This window comes from Coregonus lavaretus (genome assembly GCF_964263955.1).
Source record: "Coregonus lavaretus genome assembly, contig: HAP1_SCAFFOLD_206, whole genome shotgun sequence".
Classification (NCBI taxonomy): Eukaryota; Metazoa; Chordata; class Actinopteri; order Salmoniformes; family Salmonidae; genus Coregonus; species Coregonus lavaretus.
Window position 1 is genome coordinate 537457 of NW_028160450.1, and position 23844 is coordinate 561300.

The following is a 23844-nucleotide window of genomic DNA, read 5'->3' on the forward strand; positions in this document are numbered from 1 at the left end:
GTTTAAAGGTCTTACTCAAATCGGCTACAGAGAGCATGATCGCGCAGTCGTCCGGAACAGCTGATGCTCTAATGCATGCTTCAGTGTTGCTTGCCTCGAAGCGAGCATAGAAGTGATTTAGTTCGTCTGGTAGGCTTGTGTCACTGAGCAGCTTGCGGCTGTGCTTCCCTTTGTAGTCTGTAATAGTTTGCAAGCTCTGCCACATCCGACGAGCGTCGGAGCCGGTGTAGTACAAAACCAAAATCTTAGTCCTGTATTGACGCTTTGCCTGTTTGATGTTTCGTCGGAAGGCATAGCGGGATTTCTTATAAGCGTCCGGGTTAGAGTCCCACTCCTTAAAAGCGGCAAGTCTACCCTTTAGCTCAGTGCAGATGTTGCCTGTAATCCATGGCTTCTGGTTGGGGTATGTACGTACGGTTACTGTGGGGATGACGTGATCAATGCAATTATTGATGAAGCCAGTGACTGAAGTGGTGTACTCCTCAATGCCTTCGGAAGAATCCTGGAACATATTCCAGTCTGTGCTAGCAAAACAGTCCTGTAGCTTAGCATCGCGTCATCTGACTACTTACCTATTGAGCGAGTCACTGGTACTTCCTGCTTTAGTTTTTTCTTGTAAGCAGGAATCAGAAGGATAGAATTATGGTCAGATTTGCCAAATGTAGGGCGACGGAGAGCTTTGTATGCGTCTCTGTGTGTGGAGTAAAGGTGGTCTATAGTTCTTTTTTTCTGGTTGCACATGTGACATGCTGGTAGAAATGAGGTAAAATGAATTTAAGTTTGCCTGCATTATAGTCCCCGGCCACTATTAGCGCCGCTTCTGGATGAGCATATTCATGTTTGCTTATGGCCTTATACAGCTCGTTGAGTGCAGTCTTCTGACTTGAGTGTGCTTAAATAAAAATTACATCTCCCATTGACTTCAAATTGTCAATTAATGATTTACGCAAAAGTCTGAGTTCCACACGCTTATCTAAACTCTGAATCTCAACTCTGATTCCCGTCCCTTGAGCAATTACACATGGAGAAGGGCAGAGAGAAACATGAAATAATTTCAAGCCCTGTTTCCATTGGCACTTTGAAGTCAACCCGGATTGGGTTGGGTTGGGCTGGCCTTCGTGGGCTATAGCTAGCTTGAAATGCGTTTCCACTGTTTACAGAATTTAGAAAGTATGTAATGTTGCTAGATAGCCAATGAGACTGTGCAACTAGCTTCGCTAATGTTGCTAGCAAAATGTTGAAGAAATAATTTAATCCACCCTCACCACACTGTAACTAACATTACCCCATACTTCTGCCAGCGCCAGACAGAGCCATGTATTTAGCTTGCTAGCTAGCTAAACGATTAGCGTCATCACTAGCATAACAGGCTAGCTAGCTTAATTCCTACACTGTAAAACCATACATATGACATACGTTTAGGTTATAAACATATGACACGTTTATAACCTAAACGTCAGTGTTTAAAACTTAAACATTAGGCATTTAGATTTGCCAATAAGTATTCTCATCTTAAACACATATCTTTAGAATGCAATTTTAAACATTATAGTCAGCTTTTTCCAATCAGTTTCCAACCAGGAGAACACCTATATCTCCTAAGTGTTCAGATTTTAAACACTAGTGTTTACTTCCCCATCATCCTGTTTAGAGTGCATTTAGTCATTAGAAATGTATGTGACTTTCCATGCCTTTTATTCAGATCAGTGTTAGGAATGTCTGTCACCTTACCTACATTTCAGCACAACTGAACAGGACATTTGATTCTACATTTCAATCGCGTGGTGTTGTTGTTACTCGAGTGTGTTGAGTTAATTTCCGTTAGCTCACTGAGTGAAAAAGATGTGGGAGGGGCCTCATTATCATATTTCCCAGGATGCTTAGTTGCAGGTTGATTTTTAAAATATTTTGTTTTAATATATATATGTTTCCCCTTGCACATTGATTGATTAATTGATCTTATACTATACAAAGATAAATAACTTACATATTTCTAAACTAATCCAATCTGTAAGGGGTTGGACTCATTGCACCTGTTACTGAGATGGTTGTTCCAGTTTAGATGGTTTAGGTCAGAGGTGTCGAACTCAGTTTGCCCCGGGGGCTGCATTTGGTCTTCAACGAGGTCCATGTTTTCATAGACACTTTAAATGCCTTGACGTGTTTAAAAATTGTTACAGAAAAGTGTTTAGTTATGTATTCAGATCCTAAACACTTGGTTTTACAGTCTACCTTGCTTGCTTGCCATGCAATTAGCTAGCTAACCAAACAAAGCAGACAGGTTCGATAGGGTGTAGCTAGCTAGCTTTCAAAACGACCTGGCTAGCTAAAATCCCTGCTAGCTCACGTTAGCTTGCTAGCTAGCTATCTTGTTTCAACTCTGATTTGCAAGCTAAAGTTAGCTAGCTAGCATTCAAGGGCTAACTCTGTTTTCATAAAAGTTTATTGTGTAGTTCAAAAATAAATGATGGATCCAGCTATGGTGGTAATTTGTGTCATGTCTGACTACTGCAGTACTGCTTGTCCATGTGCTAGCTAACAGCAACAAAGAGCACAAACCCAGACAAGCTAAACATGTCAGCATCCAGCAGTGAATACGTGGTTGCATAGTAACGGTGTCACCAGCCTGAATTATAATCGGTCCAAGCACCAGTTGTGAAACTGGGCTACACTGGTCCTGTTTTCCCCAACCCAGCTCGAATTTGAGAATTCCTTTCGAGCCAGCTCGAATTTGCCACCAATTCAAAGTGCCAATGGAAACAAGGATTCAGTGAGAGGTCCTTCTGAACAGTAGCTCCCTAGCCTGTTTAAGGAGACAGTGGAGTAACTATCGAGCTAATACAGTTGGTTACTGTCCAGTCATTAGAAGACCATTTAACCCAGATATAAACCGGACAGAATCATCATGACAAACAACTTATCATTTTGTTTTCTTTTATAGAATAAGAACTGACACTGCCACCCACAACAAATAATATATGAGTTTCTAGTGTTGGTTTAATAATTTATCACAGCTTTTGATCTTGTTGTGCTTTTTTATATTTAGCCTATTTTTATGACCACATTCCCAAAATATTTTGGAATGAAAATTCGAACACCAACTGACGGATGAATATTTAATCAAGCGTTTTCGCAAATTGTCTTTCTCTCTCTCTCTCTTTTTCTCTCTCTGTTTGTTTTGTGAAGAGATAGCTTTAGTTTCTCTCCATGAAAATAGAATGGCACTAGAGACAAAAAGGCAAACAGTTACAAACTCTAAACTTTATGAACTTTAAAATAAATGCTCAACATAAAAGCATGCAAAACACAACTCAGGGGACATCTTGGGGACAAACTCTTAAAACAAAGGATACATGTCCCCAAGCAATACGACTGATAAATAGCTAACAAATTAGCTACACGGACTATCTGAGTTAACTTTGTATCTTTGCACTGTCTCTATGAAAACTCACAGGGCCCTACACACTCACACACACTGTCACTCCAACACACACACAAACACTCACTCCATCATTTGCTCATTCACACATAATATGCACATACATTTATACTGACTCTACACACCCGCAAACCCACTCACATACAAGCTGCTGCTCCTCTGTTTATCTTATATCCTGTTGTATAGTCGCCTTACATCTACCTCCAGTATCCCTGCACATGTAAATATTGTATTGGAACTGACATTTTAAATATTTCCTGAATATAGTATGCTTACTTACTTTATTGTGTATTTCATATTTCCTATTCTTATTTCTGGTGTTTTTTTTTCTAGTAATACATTGTTATTGATTATTGCATTGTTGGGTTTTGAGTTTACAAGAAAGGCATTTCACTGTGACATTAAAACTTGAAACTACTGATCTATAAATCTATGGATAAATTACCTTAGCCTGGTCCCAGATCAGTTTGTGTTGTCTTTTCAACTCCTATGATAATTGTCAGGACTTGGCATGATAGCCCAAACAGCTCTGGGACCAGGTTAAGGCTGACTGACTTCCTAACCACAAAGCCTTGTCTTCAGCTGAACATAACAACTCATGTAACTCACAAGGATTATTCCCTATATAGTTCTCTACTTTTGACCAGCGCCCTACGGTCAGAATAGGGCTTTGGTCAAAAGTACACTACCGGTCAAATATTTTAGAACACCTACTCATTCAATGATTTTTCTTTATTTTTACTATTTTCTACATTGTAGAATAATAGTGAAGACATCAAAACTATGAAATAACATATATGGAATCATGTATTAACCAAAAAGGTGTTAAACAAATTCTTCAAATAGCCACCCTTTGCCTTGATGACAGCTTTGCACACTCTTGGCATTCTCTCAACCAGCTTCATGAGGTAGTCACCTGGAATGCATTTCAATTAACAGGTGTGCCTTTTTAAAAGTTAATTTGTGGAATTTCTTTCCTTCTTAATGTGTTTGAGCCAATCAGTTGTGTTGTGACAAGGTAGCCCTATTTGGCAGAAGATTGCCCTACTTGGTAAAAGACCAAGTCCATATTATGGCAAGAACAGCTCAAATAAGCAAAGAGAAATGACAGTCCATCATTACTTTAAGACATGAAGGTCAGTCAATACGGAACATTTCAAGAACTTAGAAAGTCTCTTAAAGTGCAGTCGCAAAAACCATCAAGCGCTATGATGAAACTGGCTCTCATGAGGACCGCCACAGGAATGGAGGACCCAGAGTTACCTCTGCTGCAGAGGATAAGTTCATTAGAGTTACCAGCCTCAGAAATTGCAGCCCAAATAAATGCTTCACAGACTTCAAGTAACAGACACATCTCAACATCAACTGTTCAGAGGAGACTGTGTGAATCAGGCCATGTTCGAATTGCTGCAAAGAAACCAATACTAAAGGACACCAATAAGAAGAAGAGACTTGCTTGGGCCAAGAAACACAAGCAATGGACATCAGACCGGTGGAAATTTGTCCTTTGGTCTGGAGTCCAAATTTGAGATTTTTGGTTCCAACCGCCGTGTCTTTGTGAGACACGATGTGCGTGAACGGGTGATCTCCGCATGTGTATTTCCCACCGTAAAGCATGGAGGAGGAGGTGTTATGGTGTGGGGGTGCTTTGCTGGTGACACTCTGTGATCTATTAAGAATTCAAGGCACACTTAACCAGTATGGCTACCACAGCATTCTGCAGCGATATGCCATCCCATCTGGTTTGGGCTTAGTGGGACTATCATTTGTTTTTCAACAGGAAAATGACCCAATACACCTCCAGGCTGTGTAAGGGCTATTTGACCAAGAAGGAAAGTGATGGAGTGCTGCATCAGATGACCTGGCCTCCACAATCCCCTGACCTCAACCAAATTGAGATGGTTTGGGATGAGTCGGACCTCAGAGTGAAGGAAAAGCAGCCAACGAGTGCTCAGCATATGTTGGAACTCCTTCAAGACTGTTGGAAAAGCATTCCAGGTGAAGCTGGTTGAGAGAATGCCAAGAGGGGGCAAAGGGTGGCTATTTGAAGAATCTAAAATCTAAAATATAGTTTGATTTGTTTAACACTTTTCTGGTTACTACATGATTCCATATGTGTAATTTCATAGTTTTGATGTATTCACTATTATTCTACAATGTAGAAAATAGTAAAAATAAAAAAAATGCCTTGAATGAGTAGGTGTTCTAAAACTTTTGACCGGTAGTGTAGTGAACTATATAGGGAATAGGGTGCCATTTGAGACACATCCAAGGGTCAAATAGACCATTTCCCTGTCAGATGTAATAGACAGACAGGGTTTTATTTGGAGTCTTTCTGCTATGCTACGTGGATAATGATTAATCATTGATTAATAATCCTTGGCCCGACCATCATAATCAGTCCCAGATGTGAATAGGTACTCTCTCAAGTGGGTCTCAAATGCCACCCTATTCCCCATAGGGCCCAGGTCAAAATTAGTGCACTATATAGGGACTATATAGGGAATAGGCTGCAATTAGGGATGGAGCCTTAAAGGGGCAGTTTGTCAACCACTGAGCCTCAGCCTAAACTGCTTAGTGAGGACTAATGGACGGTCATTTTCTTCCTGAGGATAGAAAAAATATATATATCTCCAAATGGCCGGGTTTTATAGTTGTCATTTCCATTCGCTCAGCGCATCATGTCATGCTCCAAACATGAACAACTAAGATTTCACATCATTACTTTGAGCTACTTCCACTGAGGGGCAAACCAGTCCCTTTGAGACACCAAATTGTACCCCTATTTCCCCCCCCAAAATTGTACCCATATGAGCCCTGGTCAAAAGTAATGCACTATATAAGGAATAGGTTGCCATTTGGGATGCAAACCAACTCTTTGCCCAGACATGAGGAAGCATTTTATTTCTTATTCCTTTACTAGTTGTACCTTCCCTCCTTTTCTTATAATTTCCATATTAGCTAAAGTGATATAATTTACCAGCGCCCTTGACAGATTGTGATCTGTGCCTGAGGCCAGTTGGTTGGAGAGATTCACATTTGATGAGAAGAATAACCTTGTTTTCTCTGTCTATCTCTCTGTTTCTCTCTCTCTCTCTCTCTCTCTCTCTCTCTCTCTCTCTCTCTCTCTCTGATTCTCTCTCTATATCTCTGTTTTTCTCTCTCTCTCATCGTACATTTGACAGAAAGAATACTCTTTCATGAAGCTTTCAAGGTGACTGTATAAAACCACAATGCACTATACAGTGCAAAAGATACTGTACTTGAGAACAACCCTACATACAAGGGTTAGAAGCTGTTTGAGAGAAGACCCATTGAGCCCTATTCACTACTAGGAGAAGAGTCTAGACCGGCTCAGGGAAATTGAGATAATTCACAACTCCTTTCAACGCAACTACAGAATGTATTTCATCTCATAGAACTCGGATATGGTAGAGCAATACTATTCTACCTTAGACCTTCACTTAGTGACATTTGCTATTTTTTATTTTTTTACTTATCTATTTTTTACTTAACACTTTTAAAAAACTGCATTGTTGGTTAAGGGCTTGTAAGTAAGCATTACACTTGTTGTATTCGGCGCATGTGGCAAATAACATTTGATTTGATATGATTTGATTAGAAAGAAAGGGTCTGTGGCTCTCATCAGCACCCTGAGACAGGAGAGGAGAACTCTGCTATGTGTATGTGCCTTGCGGGAGGGAGATCCAAAGCTACTCTGGATAACTAAATTAAAGAGGTTTTCCTGAACTTTGGCGACTAGGTCATAATTTTTTTTTACTTCCCGCTTTGGGCTGGATGTATCAATCATGAATAATCTATGAGCAGAATTACTGTCTTACCTCAATTAGCCACGAAATCTCTAGCTTGAAAGCGACTATTTTCTGGAAGCTGTCTGGCGCCATTTTGAGTAATGCAAGCTTGGCCCACATGGGCCAGCCTCATAGCAATTCGAGTTCCAGCCACTGAGCTTCTGCCCCTCGCCATTTGAGTGACAGCTACTGTAGCAAGATGCACATTGACGAGTTGAACAGTGGAAGAAGAAGAAGGCTGGCCCAGGCCTACCCAGCGTTATCCAATGAGGTTCCAGGGCGGGCCAAACGGCTCAGTGACACAGAAGAGAGATCAAAGATGTACTTCACATATACTGTATGACGTACTACGCAATTTTCAGGGACCCGTTTTGGCTCTTGAGTGCTACTTTCAGAACTATAGGCAAAAAAATATGCAAATATTCCGGAAAGTCTCTTCAAGGCCTCACTCTCCAGGGGGGGACTACAGCCCCCAGCTGAAACTGGTCTCAGAGGAGAGGAGAGGTGAGGCGGAGGAGAGGAGGGGAGAGGGGGAGAGGTTGGCATTGGCCTGCTTCCCTATGGTACAGTACAGGGCTGTCCTGAGGGAGATATTGGGAAATTTGGGGGGGAACAGATTGGGAACGGTGCCCCAGTGTTTGGGTAAAATTGGAAAGCGTGGAGAAAGGCCACATCCTTGGAAATGAGAGACTTGTCTTTGCCAAGAATTAAACGGTAAACAGCCCATCTGTTCTGTCCTCTCTCTCTCTCGCTCTCTCTCTTTCTCTCACGCTCTCTCTCTTTCTCACACTCAGTTTCTCTCTCTCTCTCTGTCTGTCCCTCGTTCTTCCACCTTTTCCTTGACAGTCTTGGAAATGGGATGGATATTACCATCTGTAAACATATGTCAGGTGTGTGGTGTGTGTGTGCATGTGTGTGTGTGTGCGTCTAGTCACAAAATAAGGCATGACAGGGTCTGGTTTTAAAACAATAAATACACATACATATATTAACATACCAGCGCCCCGCACTCACGATCACACTGCCGCCGTAGCAGCCATGACATCATTCTGTTATGTTGAAGTTTGACTCTGATGTGTTCCCAAACACTACCTGATTATATTGTGTGATACTAAGGAACAATATGATGTATGTTGGGATTCTGTGTGGTTCCTTACCCTAATGATTCATCTGCAGTGAAGCTTTTCCACAGAGTGACCTAAGTGTACGGTGGCCATATTAGCTTAGAGTCTCGTACCTATGGAGAGTTAGTGTGACTCTGACCCAATTTCCATGGATATGTGACTCTTCCATAGACGTCTGACTGTTGAAATATGGCCTATGTATTCACCACACCACACAGGCTGATAGCCAACCCAGCACAGCCCATGTTTCAATTACCCAAACAGTATCTGTTTGAATCATTAGTCAAATCAACTTCAAATCAAATAGTTTATGAAACAGACACAAGTGAAAACATTAATATCAAAGGAGAAATTAATAAAGTGAATTTCTATATTTCTATATTTCCTGGGGTTGGCAACATTCACCTCGTTAGTAAGCGAGAATGGCAAACGTCTTTGAATTAGCTTCATTTCAATTTCAGTAAGTCCACTTCATTTACATTAGCCCAGGGGAGAGTACATAATTGTGTGTTTGTATGAAAAACTAGAGCGTCTAAATCCTTTATATGTACACACGTAGGCTAGCCTTGAACTAAACACCACATACGAAACCCATATATTCCATTAAAATTTTCTACAGATGTAGGATCTTAATTTGGTCACTATTTTGTTGCTGAGAATTTTCCTGCGTGATTTGCAAAAAGTAACTGAAAACCCACGGTTATATTAACAATATTGTACTTTTCATGTAGCCTACTTTTGGACAGCTAATAGCCTAACCATCGATCAAGCAACATTACTAAATGTTCAAATCCTGTTGCCGCAGGATTATTTTGCTATGACAATATAGGTCAAATTAAGATCCTAAATCTGTATATATTATTTATTATATAAGTGTGTGTGTGTGTGTGTAAAAAGGGGCAAAGCAGGAAATACAAACCAGGCTGAGCAGAGCATAATGTCAATCAAAACAAACAAGGAAATGTTGATTACCAGCAAATTAAAATGAAACATAATACAAACCTTTGTACTACTGTTTGTCTTCGCCATTGTAACTGTTTTGTTCATTTTGGGAGGGGAACAAGAATGTTTTGTGAGGATTTTATGAATTGATCAAATGAGAACAGAACACTCCGTAGTGACAGGCTCAGAATGGCTGCGTAGGCAGAGGACAACAGATATTAAGTCACACAAGGACAATTCATGACAAAAAAGAAAATAATATGAACGTCTGAAAGACTTCTGATAGAGACTTCAGATAGAGGCTACGTTCCAAGTGGAACCCTATTTCTTACATAGTGCACTACTTTCAACCAGGGAACATAGGGTTCTGGTGAAAAGTTGTGCATTATATAGGGAATAGGGTGCCATTTTGGAAGCAACCAGAGAAAATAGTTATTTAGTCAAAGCCTAGCATTCACAGACAGACAGAAGGGAAGTTAAAAAAGCTGTCAATTTCCAAGAGCAGTCAACAGTGGAAATAGTAAGGATGACAGCGATGCGAACAAGAGGAAAAAATAAATATGTTTGGGATTTAGCAGCAGAGAAGTGTCATATTGAAGAGAAAACTAACTGACAAGACTTATTTCAATCAATTTGTTGCTCTCTTCTTTTCTGATGCATTCCAAACTCATGTTATTATATCTGGGATATGAGGTAACAACAGGGCCTGGCCTATGTTAAAGTGTTAAAAAAAGTACATAGTGTTTGTTAGGTATTAGGCCTGTGTTAAAAGATGCTTAAAATGATTAAAAGACAAAAAAAACTATTGTGATTGTGTTGAATTGTGTTTGGGAAATAAAGATGGACATGGTCTTAAAAAGGTAGTGGTAATATTTCTTTCAGTACAGAAATGTGTAGACGGCTTAACTTACCCTGTCCCGTAGCTGTATCAAGATACCACTTTTTTGGGACAAACTATGTTTTCAAAACTGTTATGTTTACATGCATTCAGATTATTTCCAGGGATACACAAATCCTGAAATATATGTAGATAACTTTGTTAGAAAGAATGCTATATTTCACTTGACGGAATGATGCTGAATGTAAAAAATGGCTCAACTTAAACCACTCTCCCCTACAGAAGATGTGCCCAGGGCCCGAGATTGTTTCCAACTTGTGATATAGTGACATAGTAAGTTATTAAACTATGACATTTGACATGGATAGCTATTAAATTGTAATGGAAGTGTCAGACAGTGTTGCCATAGCAGACAATGAAACAGACTGTGTGTCCATGCGTGTGTGTGCACGTGTGTGTGTTTTCCATAGCAGTCAATGGAACCACCTGTCCGTCATCCTGCATGACTCATGGGTTTATCTGCTTGGCCTGTTTGACAGCTTTAAGACACATTAAACACAAACCAATTTCTCCATAACTTTCATTTGCTTCCAACCCTCTTCTAATTTCACAGGCTCTCTTGGTCCTGTATCTGGGTCAGTCCCAAATGGCACCCTATTCCCTTTATAGGGCACTACTTTCAACCAGGGCTCATAGGACTCTAGTGAAAAGTAGTACACTATATAGGGAATAGGGTGCAATTTGGGAGGCACCCCCTCTCTCTGTTTTACAGAAACTCTTCAGGGACAAGGCACTACCACTGGGATGTTTAATACAGTATGACAGAACTGTACCAAAGAAAAATACACTTGTTTTTTTGTTTGTAAACTCTAACCCTACCATATTATTCCAGCTTTGTTTGGAACGTTGTTTGTGGCAGCTTTTTAAGAGTGGCAAGTGCATTACAAATAATTACCCATGGACCTATATCACCCCATCACTCCCCCAATCCAGCTGTGTCCACAGACACACCTCTTCATCCATTACCAGTCTCTCTCTCTCTCTCTCTCTCTCTCTCTCTCTCTCTCTCTCTCTCTCTCACACACACACACACGCAGACAAATGCATGTTATACACCTCCTACCTGCCTCCTATTCCTGAAAAATCCCTGTAAAGGGGAATAGTGTGCCATTTGGGATGCAGACTTTGTGTACAGATGGCACCTTCAACAGGGCGTAGAACAAACACCTACCCATCATAATCATAATGACTCTGCTAATAATAAGAACCCATTCATCAGTAATGGCCAATCACTACTAATAAACGATGATGGAACTGTTGTTCTATATCCAAAAATAAACAAATAAAGTGTGCAAGCAACTGTCAATTCGATGGGCTGATTGATAGGATTCATCCCAAAATTACTAAAATGTCCCCAATGTGATTCAGTATGCAGTGAGGCAGTGGTGTGATTCACAATGTCAGTGTAGTCATTATGTAATGTTGCAGACATCACTGGCAACAATATCTTACAGAAGGGATATACTGGACATCATTGCAACCAATTTTGCCTATGGGGTAGGTTAACTGTGATCTTGTAGCTGGTGGGTGGGTGGTGTAGTGATAATTAGGTTGGCAGTCATGTTGTTACAATGTTCCGATTGGCTGTAATGCATAGCAGCAACATCATGTCCCAACGTTTCACATGTTCAGCGACATGTTTCACAGGGATCATGTTCAATGTGTAGGGATCATATAGAATGAACTGTATTCATTGCAGGTATTGTGTAGCGTCCAAACAGCACCCACGGCAGGGAAAATTGTAACAGGGATCATAATGGATTAAACGGTACTCACATCTAGCCGGTAGGTCGTAGCCACAGGTGATCTTGGCGTTGCCGGTTTCACAGCCGTTGAGTGTGATGCATTCTTCATATAGACAGGAGCCTGCCGCTTTATGTATGCAGCCGTCAACTGGAAACAGAGAGACAGAAAGACACATACGTGTTAGTCTTACTAAGTTAGCTGTGGTGTGCTAGCTAGTTAGCTGTGTTGTGCTAGTTAGCTGTTGTGTGCTAGCTAGTTAGCTGTGTTGCACTAGTTAGCTGTTGTGTGCTAGCTAGTTAGCTGTGTTGCGCTAGTTAGCTGTTGTGTGCTAGCTAGTAAGCTGTGTTGCGCTAGTTATCTGTGTTATACTATTTAGCTGTTGTGTGCTAGCTAGTTAGCTGTGTTATGCCGGCTAGTTAGCTGTGGTGGGCTACTAGCAGCCATGTGTCATGTCACCTTACACAGTTAAGTCGACCTGAGGTCAGATTTGTCTTACACTAAAATACAGCTTCCATAACCCAGTGAAAACCACCCACTGATGCTTCTCTCACTACAACACAAACATGGTCAGCCAAAAAGACGAAAGTCAGTTAGCTACAAAGTCTGTACTGATGTATTTGTCCTCTTTCTTCCTCAGATACGCCCAAACATTCTTCCCAACGCTCTCCACATCTCTTTACCCTCATACATTATCAGTGGCTTATGGGTCTGTTGCACATGTTTCTAGTGTTATTTGACCACTGAAGCAAGAGGCCCCTGCTGCTAGTAAATATTGACAGAAATAGGCTCAGCAAGAAATAAATTAGCTACTGTTTGAATCTCATAATGCCTCCACAGAGTAGCCACAGACACAGACACACACACACACACACACACACAAACACACACACACACAAAGTAGTATTTTGGACGCAGTAATTGCAGAATAACTGCAGCTATACTACACTCTAACTGCAGTTACATTGCAAAATTACTGCAGTAAAAAAAATGTGTGTTACTTTGGACGCAGCACAGTATTTGCAGCGCACTGCAGTTATACTGCATTCTGACTGCAATCTTTTTTCATAAGGGGACACTGCACATAACACACATTTCCTGTAATCTTTCACTCATATCATCAGCTAGGGTACAGTGATACTCCATTACTATGTTCTGGATGGTTTATATCATGTCCTCTGTGGTAGGAGGCCGAAGTGTGTTATAATGTGGATTTGTGTTCCGGTTCTGTCCTGAGTGTTCCTTCCCTTCCTAGTTGATGTGTGTCCTACTTGGCCCCTGGGTAAATCCCTGCCCACTAAGGTTCTAATTCACCGGGTTAATGTGTGTGTGTGTGTGTGTGTGTGTGTGTAAGGATATGTCATGTTTTCTTTCTCTCTAGTGAAGCTGATTATTACGTCCATACACAACTTTTCAAAAAAGGCTATACAAAACTTTGCTTCTAAGTCATGATGCATCTGCACTGGTAACATCTCTGAGAGTTCAGAGTGAACCTGGTTTTCTCCAGGGCCAAGTGAACCTAGCCTGGGTACCAGTCTATTTGTGGCATCACTCCACTTCTTGCCTAGTGATAGCACAAACAGACTGGTACCCAAGCTAAGGAAAACCAGCCAGGCCATGGGAGTCTGAGCACAGCCTCCCTCAATCTTCCCACACAGCAATCTTCCCACACAGCACCTTTTCCCATGTACAAGTCATGAAAAGTGAAACTGATTATAAAGTCCATACAACTTTCTTCAAAGTCTTATTGCACCTGGACAGGTGAGAGAACTTCTCTGAGAGCAGATTAGACTCCGCATTCTTTTGGGTCTCCTGTGGTGCAACGCAGAGTCTGGGGAGAGTGAACTGAGTTCTCCTGGGTCCAGGTGGGAGCCAGTCAGGAGCCAGCCTCTCTTCCTCCTCCAAGACCCTCCTCCACATACACACACAGTCTCCCTAGTGAAGGACTATTTTCTCGCTCTCGCTCTCTCGCTCAAGCTTGATACACAGTCTGTATCAACACCTGAACAGGTGCGAGAACTTCACTGAGAGCAGGATGCTCCATGCTCCCTCTAAGTCTGCTTACCTTGAACAGGTGCATGGTGAACTAACTAGGTCTTTCTCCAGAGCCCAGGTAGAGCCAGCCAGGAGCCAGCCTCCCCTCTTCCCCCAACACCCCTCTCCCCAGACTCACACATCATCAGGTCGTCTGCACTGACTGTAAGTCGCTCTGGATAAGAGTGTCTGCTGATTCACCAAAATGTAAATGTAAAATCCCCATTGATGGACTGTTCTCTCTTTTGTGAAGCTGGATACACAGTCCATATGAAACTCTCCTAAATATCAACACCTGGACAGATGAGAACACTTCTCTACGAGCTGGGCCTACATTATCCTGAGCCCCTGTCTGCTCACCTTGACCCAGCCAGGAGCCAGCTTAACTTTTCCCCCAAGACCCCTATCTCCAGACACACTGCCTCTTCAGTGAAACTGATTATTAAGTCTGTATGAAACATTTCTCCATCTTAGACGACACCTGGACATCTCAGACCAGGGCCTCCATTCTCCTGAGTCCAAGTATGAGGTCCTCATCTGGAACAGGTGCATAGTGAACTGGGTTTTCCCCAGAGCCAGTTTCCCCATGTGTAACCATCCAGAAAGCAGGCAGGCCATGGAAGACAGAGCACAGCACAGCCCACATCTCTCCATCTCCCCTTCCTCCCCCAGGACCCTTCTCTCCCCAGACACACACACAGACCTCATACCTCCATCTTCACATCCATCTACCCTCTTCCCACAGGAACCTTCTCCTCTCTTCCCAGACACCCACAGCTCTCTCTGGGTAACATCAGTGTGGGGCCTGGGCTAGTGCCTGGATAATCTATTATCCATGACTGCTGTGGGAGACACTGGGTGGTGGGAGACCAGCTAGAATGGAGGATAGATAGAGCATATCTATGTCCCAAATAGCACTCTATTGCCTATTCAGTGCAGCACTTTTGACCAGGGCCCATACGGCTCTAGTCAAAAGTACTGCACTATGTAGGGAATAGGGCACTATTTTGGACACACACCATATCCCAGATAAAGGAGATGGAAACTTCTCTTCTTAGCAGGTAGTATGTCATGTGTGGAGCTGCACCAAAAACAGACTGCATCCCAAATAGCACCCTATTCCCTATAAAGTGTACTACTTTTGACCAAGGCCTATAGAACTGGGCAAAAGTAGTACACTATACACTGTGTGCACAATTATTAGGCAAGTTGTATGTTTGAGGATTAATTGTATTATTGAACAACTACAGTGCTCTCGGTCAATCCAAAATGTTAATAAACCTCAAACCTGAATATTTAAGAAAGTAAAAGTGAGGTTTTGGCTTTCTTTGGAGAATATCTATGTGTGCACAATTATTGGGCAACTATTAGTGTGCAGAATTATTACGCAACTAAATGAAAAACGAAAAGTTTCCCATCTCACTTGTTTATTTTCATTTGTTAAAGTGAGAATAATAAACAAACAACTCAAAATTTACAAATAAACATTTCTGACATTTCAAAAAAAAAATCAGTGACCAATATAGCCACCCTTCTTTCAATAACAGTCATAAGCCTTCCATCCATGGAGTCTGTCAGTTTCTTGATCTGTTGACAATCAACTTTTTGTGCAGCAGCAACCTGTCACGATCGTTGGTTAGAGATGAGGACCAAGGCGCAGCGTTGAAGGTGAACATATCCTTTTATTACTGATCACACGATCAAAACAATAAACGATAACGTGACGTCTACAGTTTAACACAAACCGAAATGAACAAGAAACCACAAACACAAAGTGAAAGACAGACAGTTAAATATGGCTCCCAATCAGAGACACCCAGCTGACACTCGTTGCCTCTGATTGGGAGTCACTCAGCCCAACATAGAAAATCAAACATAGAATTACACACCCTGGCTCAACATAACATAGTCCCCAGAGCCAGGGCGTGACACAACCACAGCCTCCCAGACACTGGTCAGAGAGGTGTACTGTTTTCCTTCCCCGTAAATCGACCGTTTAAGAAGGGACCACAAGTTCTCAATAGGGTTTAGGTCAGGTGAGGAAGGGGGCCATGTCATTATTCTTTCATCTTTAAGGCCTTTACTGGCTAGCCACGCAGTGGAGTACTTGAGTACTGGAGTGGTCCTCTGTAGCTCAGCTGGTAGAGCACGCCGCTTGTAACGCCAAGGTAGTGGGTTACACCCATACACAAAAAATTTATGCACGCATGACTGTAAGTCACTTTGGATAAAAGCGTCTGCTAAATGGCATATTATTATTATTATTATACTTCGATGCATGCGATGGAGCATTGTCCTGCATAAAAATCATGGTCTTCTTGAAAGATGCAGACTTTTTCCTGTACCACTGCTTGAACAAAGTGTCTTCTAAAAACTGGCAGTAGGTTTGAGAGTTGAGTTTGAGTCTATCTTCAACCCGAAAAGGTCCAACTAGCTCATCTTTAATAACACCAGCCCATACCAGTACCCCACCTCCACCATGCTGGCGTCTGAGTCGAAGTGGAGCTCCGTGCCCGTTACTGATCCAGCCACGGGCCCATCCATCTGGTCCGTGAAGAGTCACTCTCATCTCATCAGTCCATAAAACCTTTGAAAAATCTGTCTTCAGATATTTCTTGGCCCAGTCTTGACATTTCAACTTATGTGTCTTGTTCAGTGGTGGTGGGTTTCAGCCTTCCTTATCTTGGGCATGTCTCTGAGCACTGAACACCTTGTACTTCTGGGCACTCCAGGTAGGTTGCAGTTCTGGAATATGACAGCACTGGAGGATAATGGGTTCCTGGTAGCTTCATGTTTGATTCTTCTCAAATCTTTGGCAGTTAATTTGCGTCTTTTTTTCTCAACACGGTTCTTGCGACCCTGTTGACTATTTCCAACAAAACGTTTGATGGTTCTGTGATCACGCACCAATATCTTAGCAATTTCAAGAGTGCTGCATCCCTCTGAAATACTTTTTACAATTTTTGACTTTTCAGAGTCAGTTAAATCAATTTTTTGGACCATTTTGCCTAAGGAAAAGAAGCTGCCTAATAATTATACACACCTTGGTATAGGGTGTTGATCTCCTTAGGCCACACCCTCCCTCATTACACAAATACACATCACCTGATATGCTTAAATCCAATAAGCATTCCAGTTTATACAGCTTGGAGTTGGGAAATATGCATAATAATGATGATATGGTCAAAATGCTGACTTGCCTAATAATTGTGCACACAGTGTATACAGGGACATCAATGGTTCAGGCTGCTGCACAGACCCTACGGAAACTCTAGTCTACAGCGCCCCGTTAAATTGTGTTTAAGAGCATTTTTTAACTCTCTAAATGGTTTAAATGACTGAGAAATAGATGTCATCGCTGCAATAGTTTGTGAGTGGGCAACATATAGCATCATCCTCAATTGACATGTTGAATTATTTTGCCATATTAAATGATTTGATATTGCGCTAGTTTCCCTAATGTGGACAGTTTGTGTTACTACACTAACAAAATCCAGTTGTTTTTACGTTAACTTACTGGCAGCCAGTTACCTGTAAGCTACTGTAAAAAAAAAAAAAAAAAAAGGACAGTAATGTACTGTTAAACCAAAGTTTATTTGGAATTTATGGTAACATACTGTACCTTTTTTACACTAACTTACAGGTAACTGTCTGCCAGTAAGTTACCATAAAAACAACATGATTTTATTGACAGTGTACCTTACACAAGCTTGCATTTTCACCACATACAACTTAGTGGAATTACACATCCTTTTAACCTTAGATTGGGTTTCCTTTTTCGTAAGGGCCATAAACATAAACATTGTGGCACAAGGTGATGAGTTGATAAATGGCTACTACAGGTTCTCATCTATCCACTGGTATATGTAGTATACCAAAGGTCTTTTAGAAGAGCGCAAGCGGTACATGTCGCAGCGGATATTGTCCCAATTCCATTGATTTCAATACAATATTGTTATGAGTGATCAATTTGTGCATGCTATTGATTACAGTAGAACAAGCTAATCAATTTCAGTCTGTAGTGACCACTTGGTAAATGTTGGTGCGTGAGCAGTTTATAAGGTACTCATTTAACAAAATACAAGTAATCTGAACACAAGTGGGACACGTGTGTAGGGAGTTACTGTAATCTCTTGGTCTTCAACATATCACCATTTACAATGAGTGTACAAAACATTATGAACACCTGCTCTTTTAAAAACGGTGTTTTGACACTCGGCTATGAATAAAACATACAGGAAACAGCAACAGTATCATTGTCAACGTATGTTTCAGGAATGTTTAGCGCTGTCCCAGACAAAAAAAAATCTTGGTCGACCGAATGTCATCTGTTCTTTAGACCAATCGATTGATCGACATTTTAAAACGTGTATTTTTCCATATATACAGTGGGGAAAAAAAGTATTTAGTCAGCCACCAATTGTGCAAGTTCTCCCACTTAAAAAGATGAGGGGGGCCTGTAATTTTCATCATAGGTACACGTCAACTATGACAGACAAATTGAGAAAAAAAATCCTGAAAATCACATTATAGGATTTTTAATGAATTTATTTGCAAATTATGGTGGAAAATAAGTATTTGGTCACCTACAAACAAGCAAGATTTCTGGCTCTCACAGACCTGTAACTTCTTCTTTAAGAGGCTCCTCTGTCCTCCACTCGTTACCTGTATTAATGGCACCTGTTTGAACTTGTTATCAGTATAAAAAACACCTGTCCACAACCTCAAACAGTCACACTCCAAACTCCACTATGGCCAAGACCAAAGAGCTGTCAAAGGACACCAGAAACAAAATTGTAGACCTGCACCGGGCTGGGAAGACTGAATCTGCAATAGGTAAGCAGCTTGGTTTGAAGAAATCAACTGTGGGAGCAATTATTAGGAAATGGAAGACATACAAGACCACTGATAATCTCCCTCGATCTGGGGCTCCACGCAAGATCTCACCCCGTGGGGTTAAAATGATCACAAGAACGGTGAGCAAAAATCCCAGAACCACACGGGGGGACCTAGTGAATGACCTGCAGAGAGCTGGGACCAAAGTAACAAAGCCTACCATCAGTAACACACTACGCCGCCAGGGACTCAAATCCTGCAGTGCCAGACGTGTCCCCCTGCTTAAGCCAGTACATGTCCAGGCCCGTCTGAAGTTTGCTAGAGTGCATTTGGATGATCCAGAAGAGGATTGGGAGAATGTCATATGGTCAGATGAAACCAAAATATACATTTTTGGTAAAAACTCAACTCGTCGTGTTTGGAGGACAAAGAATGCTGAGTTGCATCCAAAGAACACCATACCTACTGTGAAGCATGGGGGTGGAAACATCATGCTTTGGGGCTGTTTTTCTGCAAAGGGACCAGGACGACTGATCCGTGTAAAGGAAAGAATGAATGGGGCCATGTATCGTGAGATTTTGAGTGAAAACCTCCTTCCATCAGCAAGGGCATTGAAGATGAAACGTGGCTGGGTCTTTCAGCATGACAATGATCCCAAACACACCACCCGGGCAACGAAGGAGTGGCTTCGTAAGAAGCATTTCAAGGTCCTGGAGTGGCCTAGCCAGTCTCCAGATCTCAACCCCATAGAAAATCTTTGGAGGGAGTTGAAAGTCCGTGTTGCCCAGCGACAGCCCCAAAACATCCCTGCTCTAGAGGAGATCTGCATGGAGGAATGGGCCAAAATACCAGCAACAGTGTGTGAAAACCTTGTGAAGACTTACAGAAAACGTTTGACCTGTGTCATTGCCAACAAAGGGTATATAACAAAGTATTGAGAAACTTTTGTTATTGACCAAATACTTATTTTCCACCATAATTTGCAAATAAATTCATTAAAAATCCTACAATGTGATTTTCTGGATTTTATTTCCTCATTTTGTCTGTCATAGTTGACGTGTACCTATGATGAAAATTACAGGCCTCTCTCATCTTTTTAAGTGGGAGAATTGCACAATTGGTGGCTGACTAAATACTCCCCCCCCCCACTGTATACACACCCTATGTGTTTTAATAAAATCAACTATATGCATGTCTGATGTTGTTTGATGAAATAAGACACAAATTACTCAAGAGGGAGCAAGAGATCAAGATAACCCGAAGAGAAAAACCTTAACCTGACCAACCATCCTCCTACTGCTCCTGCTGGCTTTCGCAGATTCTGCCATTACTCTCCTAAAGTTGCCGGTAATAGACTACGAGGAGTCGGCAACCTTTCTCATGTGGAATGCCAATTTATCTGACAATTTATACCGAACTGCGTGCCAGTTATGGTTTTCATATGCACATTTTCATGGAACAGTTTCATTTAATTTATATTAACGCCTTCGTATCTCAAAATCATTGTCGTGGTTAATCAAAATGCTATCCAGATGAAAATGAAAATGATACTAACCTAAAACGGACATTTTTTCCTTTCATGCTGAGTGGTTATCGAAAGGGAGAGAGCTGTATATATATTTTTTTATATACATTGATGAACTATTGTCATTTTCAATAGATGTACAACAGACTTTGTTTGCTTGCTGTTTGAGGTAAAGAAAACATTACTTTGAGAAGCTCCACAGCTCATTAGTGGTGGTGCGTTAAGTCAATCAGAAATACTATCAGATCCCCAAATGGGTACATTTATATGTCTGCATTTGCCCACAGGCCAGGTAGCCTATAGGCCTACTTCTATGCATAATCAGGCGCGTCCTTAACATTGACAGTAGCGCACCAAACAAAAGACAATGACTAAATTGACAAAACTCATAAATGGAATGAAATAAACCAAAACTTGTTTCTCACAAGTGTAGCATAGGTTGTGGGCTCTGCAAACAACATGTCCACACTGACAATGACAACGGTTAAAGACTGGAATAATAATATATTGAATGTATTAACAGAAATTACCATAACCAAACAAACATTGTAGATTATAAATTATTGGAATTAACGGTAAATGCAGGCTACTACTGGTGATATGTAATGGGGAATTGATAGACACTAACAATCAAGGCAAACAATTCATACAATGAAGTTATGAAACAATGAATGTGCACAAATTGGCTGGAGAGAGCGCATTCTGGAGAGAGATGTGCATTGTGCATTTTAGCCACACTCCCATTCTTCTTGGACTGTGCCATCCACGCGGCCTCCGCAATGGATTAGTCTCAGCCTCCGCAATGGATTAGTTCACTGAGATGGGCGCGAATCAGACCGGTATCTCGTGTGCCATTAAAAATATATGTATTTGCTACTTCTCGAAACAAAAAAACAAATCTCGATCGACCAACAGCCTATCGACCAAACAGTCGACTAATTGGGGTCAGCCCTATTATGCTATATAAAATGTTCTCAAATTGATTAAATTATCATTGTAATTGTGCACACATTGATGTCAGACATGCATCCACCCCAATGCTCTGTTGCTGATGACTGGGATGAATGTAGGAGCAGATTTCAGGAGCAGGACAAGACACCCTCTTTGTGACTGATGACAGATATAAGGGCCTGTATATGATAGGCCTATCTGGCTTATATGATTATGATGGTCATAATGCTTCTTGACAGTGTCATAAAGTGTATTTTCTTAGTCCAAGTAAAGTGACACAGGATAGTCATAATGCTTCTTGACAGTGTCATAATGTGTATTTTCTACAAGTAATTTAAAATATAATGGGAGAAAAACATGACTGTAAAGAATTCATTACAACAACAACAAAGGACTTCAGAAACAAACCTTCAAACGAAAGGAAACTTCTTGGCAGGGAAAAAATACATTTGAATAAATGTGGGTTTTGACACTCTTATGTAGGTGTCGTAACCAGCCATAAAATAACACAATATAGAGTATGTCACAACAGGCGTAAATATATGGGTCATGACAGTGTTATGACCATATTATGACAGGTTATGACAAGTTATGTCAGCTGTTATGACATATTATGACATGGATAGACCGTGTTATGACACTGGGTGTCAAGTAAAGTGTTACCGAACAATGACTATACAGCACAAACCAAACCGATCTGGGACCAGGCTAGTGTCACCTTAGAGAGCCTCCTGTTTCTGACAGAATGATGAGCAGCACAGGGTCAACCGCAGAACACCACCTCTAGAGCAGATGTGCTGTCATCTGTGAAGTGTGTGTGTTTCCAGTAGTGTCACCGAGCCTCCTTTGTCAGACAGAATGATGGTCTCAAAAACCTGAAGCTTGGAGCTGTGCCCATGGTGCTGACCGTAAGTAGGAATAAAAATGCTGAGCAGATCATGCTGATAGCCAGGACCTATATCTTACCGCATCGTACTTCACACACACACATTGTATCTTACCTCATCTTTAGCGCCATTGATTTAATTTACCTGCTTTACACCACTTCACGGAATGGGAGGCGCAACATACAGGTTTTTTTACAGTGTGTGTGTGTGTGTGTGTGTGTGTGTGTGTGTGTGTGTGTACACTCGCTAATGTTTAGTCTCTGGATAATAAAGTTGATGAGCTCAGGGCGAGGGTTTCTTTCCAGAGAGACATCAGGGATTGTAACATACTCTGTTTCACGGAAACATGGCTCTCTCGGGATATACTGTCTGAGTCGGTCCAGCCAGTTGGGTTCTCAGTTCATCGCGCAGACAGGAATAAATATCTCTCCGGGAAGCAGAAGGGCGGAGGTGTATGTTTTATGATTAACGACTCATGGTGTAATTGTGATTACATACAGGAACTCAAGTCCTTTTGTTCACCCGACCTAGAATACCTCACAATCAAATGCTGGCCATATTATCTCCCAAGATAATTTTTCTTTGGTTATAGTCACGGCCGTGTATATCCTCCCTCAAGCCGATACCACGACGGCCCTCAAATAACTTCCTTGGACTTTATGCAAACTGGAAACCACATATCCTGAGGCTGCATTTATTGTAGCTGGGGATTTTAACACAGCAATTTTGAGAAAAAGGCTGCCGAAGTTCTATCAACACATCGACTGTAGTACTCGAGCTGCTAAAACACTCAACCAATGCTACTCCAACAAGGCCCTCCCCCGCCCTCCTTTCGGCAAATCTGACCACGACTCCATTTTGCTCCTCAAACAGGCAAAACGTCAGTATAGGGACAAAGTGGAGTCGCAATTCAACGGCTCAAACACGAGACGTATGTGGCAGGGTCTACAGACAATCACAGACTACAAAAGGAAAACCAGCCACGTCGCGGACACCGACGTCTTGCTTCTGGACAAGCTAAACACGTTCTTCGCCCACTTTGAGGATAATAAAGTCTCCCTATCCCAGTCTGCTGTCGCCACATGCTTCAAGATGGCCACCATTGTCCCTGTACCATAGAAAGCAAAAGTAACTGAACTAAATGACTATCGCCCCGTAGCACTCACTTCTGTCATCATGAAGTGCATTGAGAGACTAGTCAAGGATCATATCACCTCTACCTTACCTGCCACCCTAGACCCACTTCAATTTCCTTACTGCCCCAATAGATCCACAGACGATGCAATCGCCATCACACTGCACACTGCCCTATCCCATCTGGAATGCTGTTCATTGGCTATAGCTCAGCATTCAACACCATAGTACCCTCCAAGCTCATCATTAAGCTCGAGGCCCTGGGTCTGAACCCCGCCCTATGCAACTGGATCCTGGAATTCCTGACGGGCTGCCCCCACAAGGGTGAGTGCTCAGCCCCCTCCTGTACTCCCTATTCACCCATGACTGCGTGGCCAAGCACGCCTCCAACTCAATCATCAAGTTTGCAGATGATACAACAGTAGTAGGCTTGATTACCAACAATGACGAGACAGCCTACAGGGAGGAGGTAAGGGCTCTGGGAGTGTGGTGCCAGGAAAATAACCTCTCACTCAACAT

General features: G+C 41.7%; 1 protein-coding gene across 1 annotated transcript in view; it reads right to left on the reverse strand.

Moving 5' to 3' along the window:
* LOC311121823 (ADP-ribose glycohydrolase MACROD2-like) overlaps positions 1 to 23844 on the reverse strand; it is a gene marked incomplete at both ends in the record, with an annotated part of 532081 nt that overhangs the window by 380078 nt on the left and 128159 nt on the right. Inside the window, one exon of the mRNA XM_084196265.1 lies at positions 11992 to 12108. Coding sequence (XP_084052391.1) covers positions 11992 to 12108 — 117 coding nt within the window. The remainder of the gene's footprint in view (positions 1 to 11991; positions 12109 to 23844) is intronic.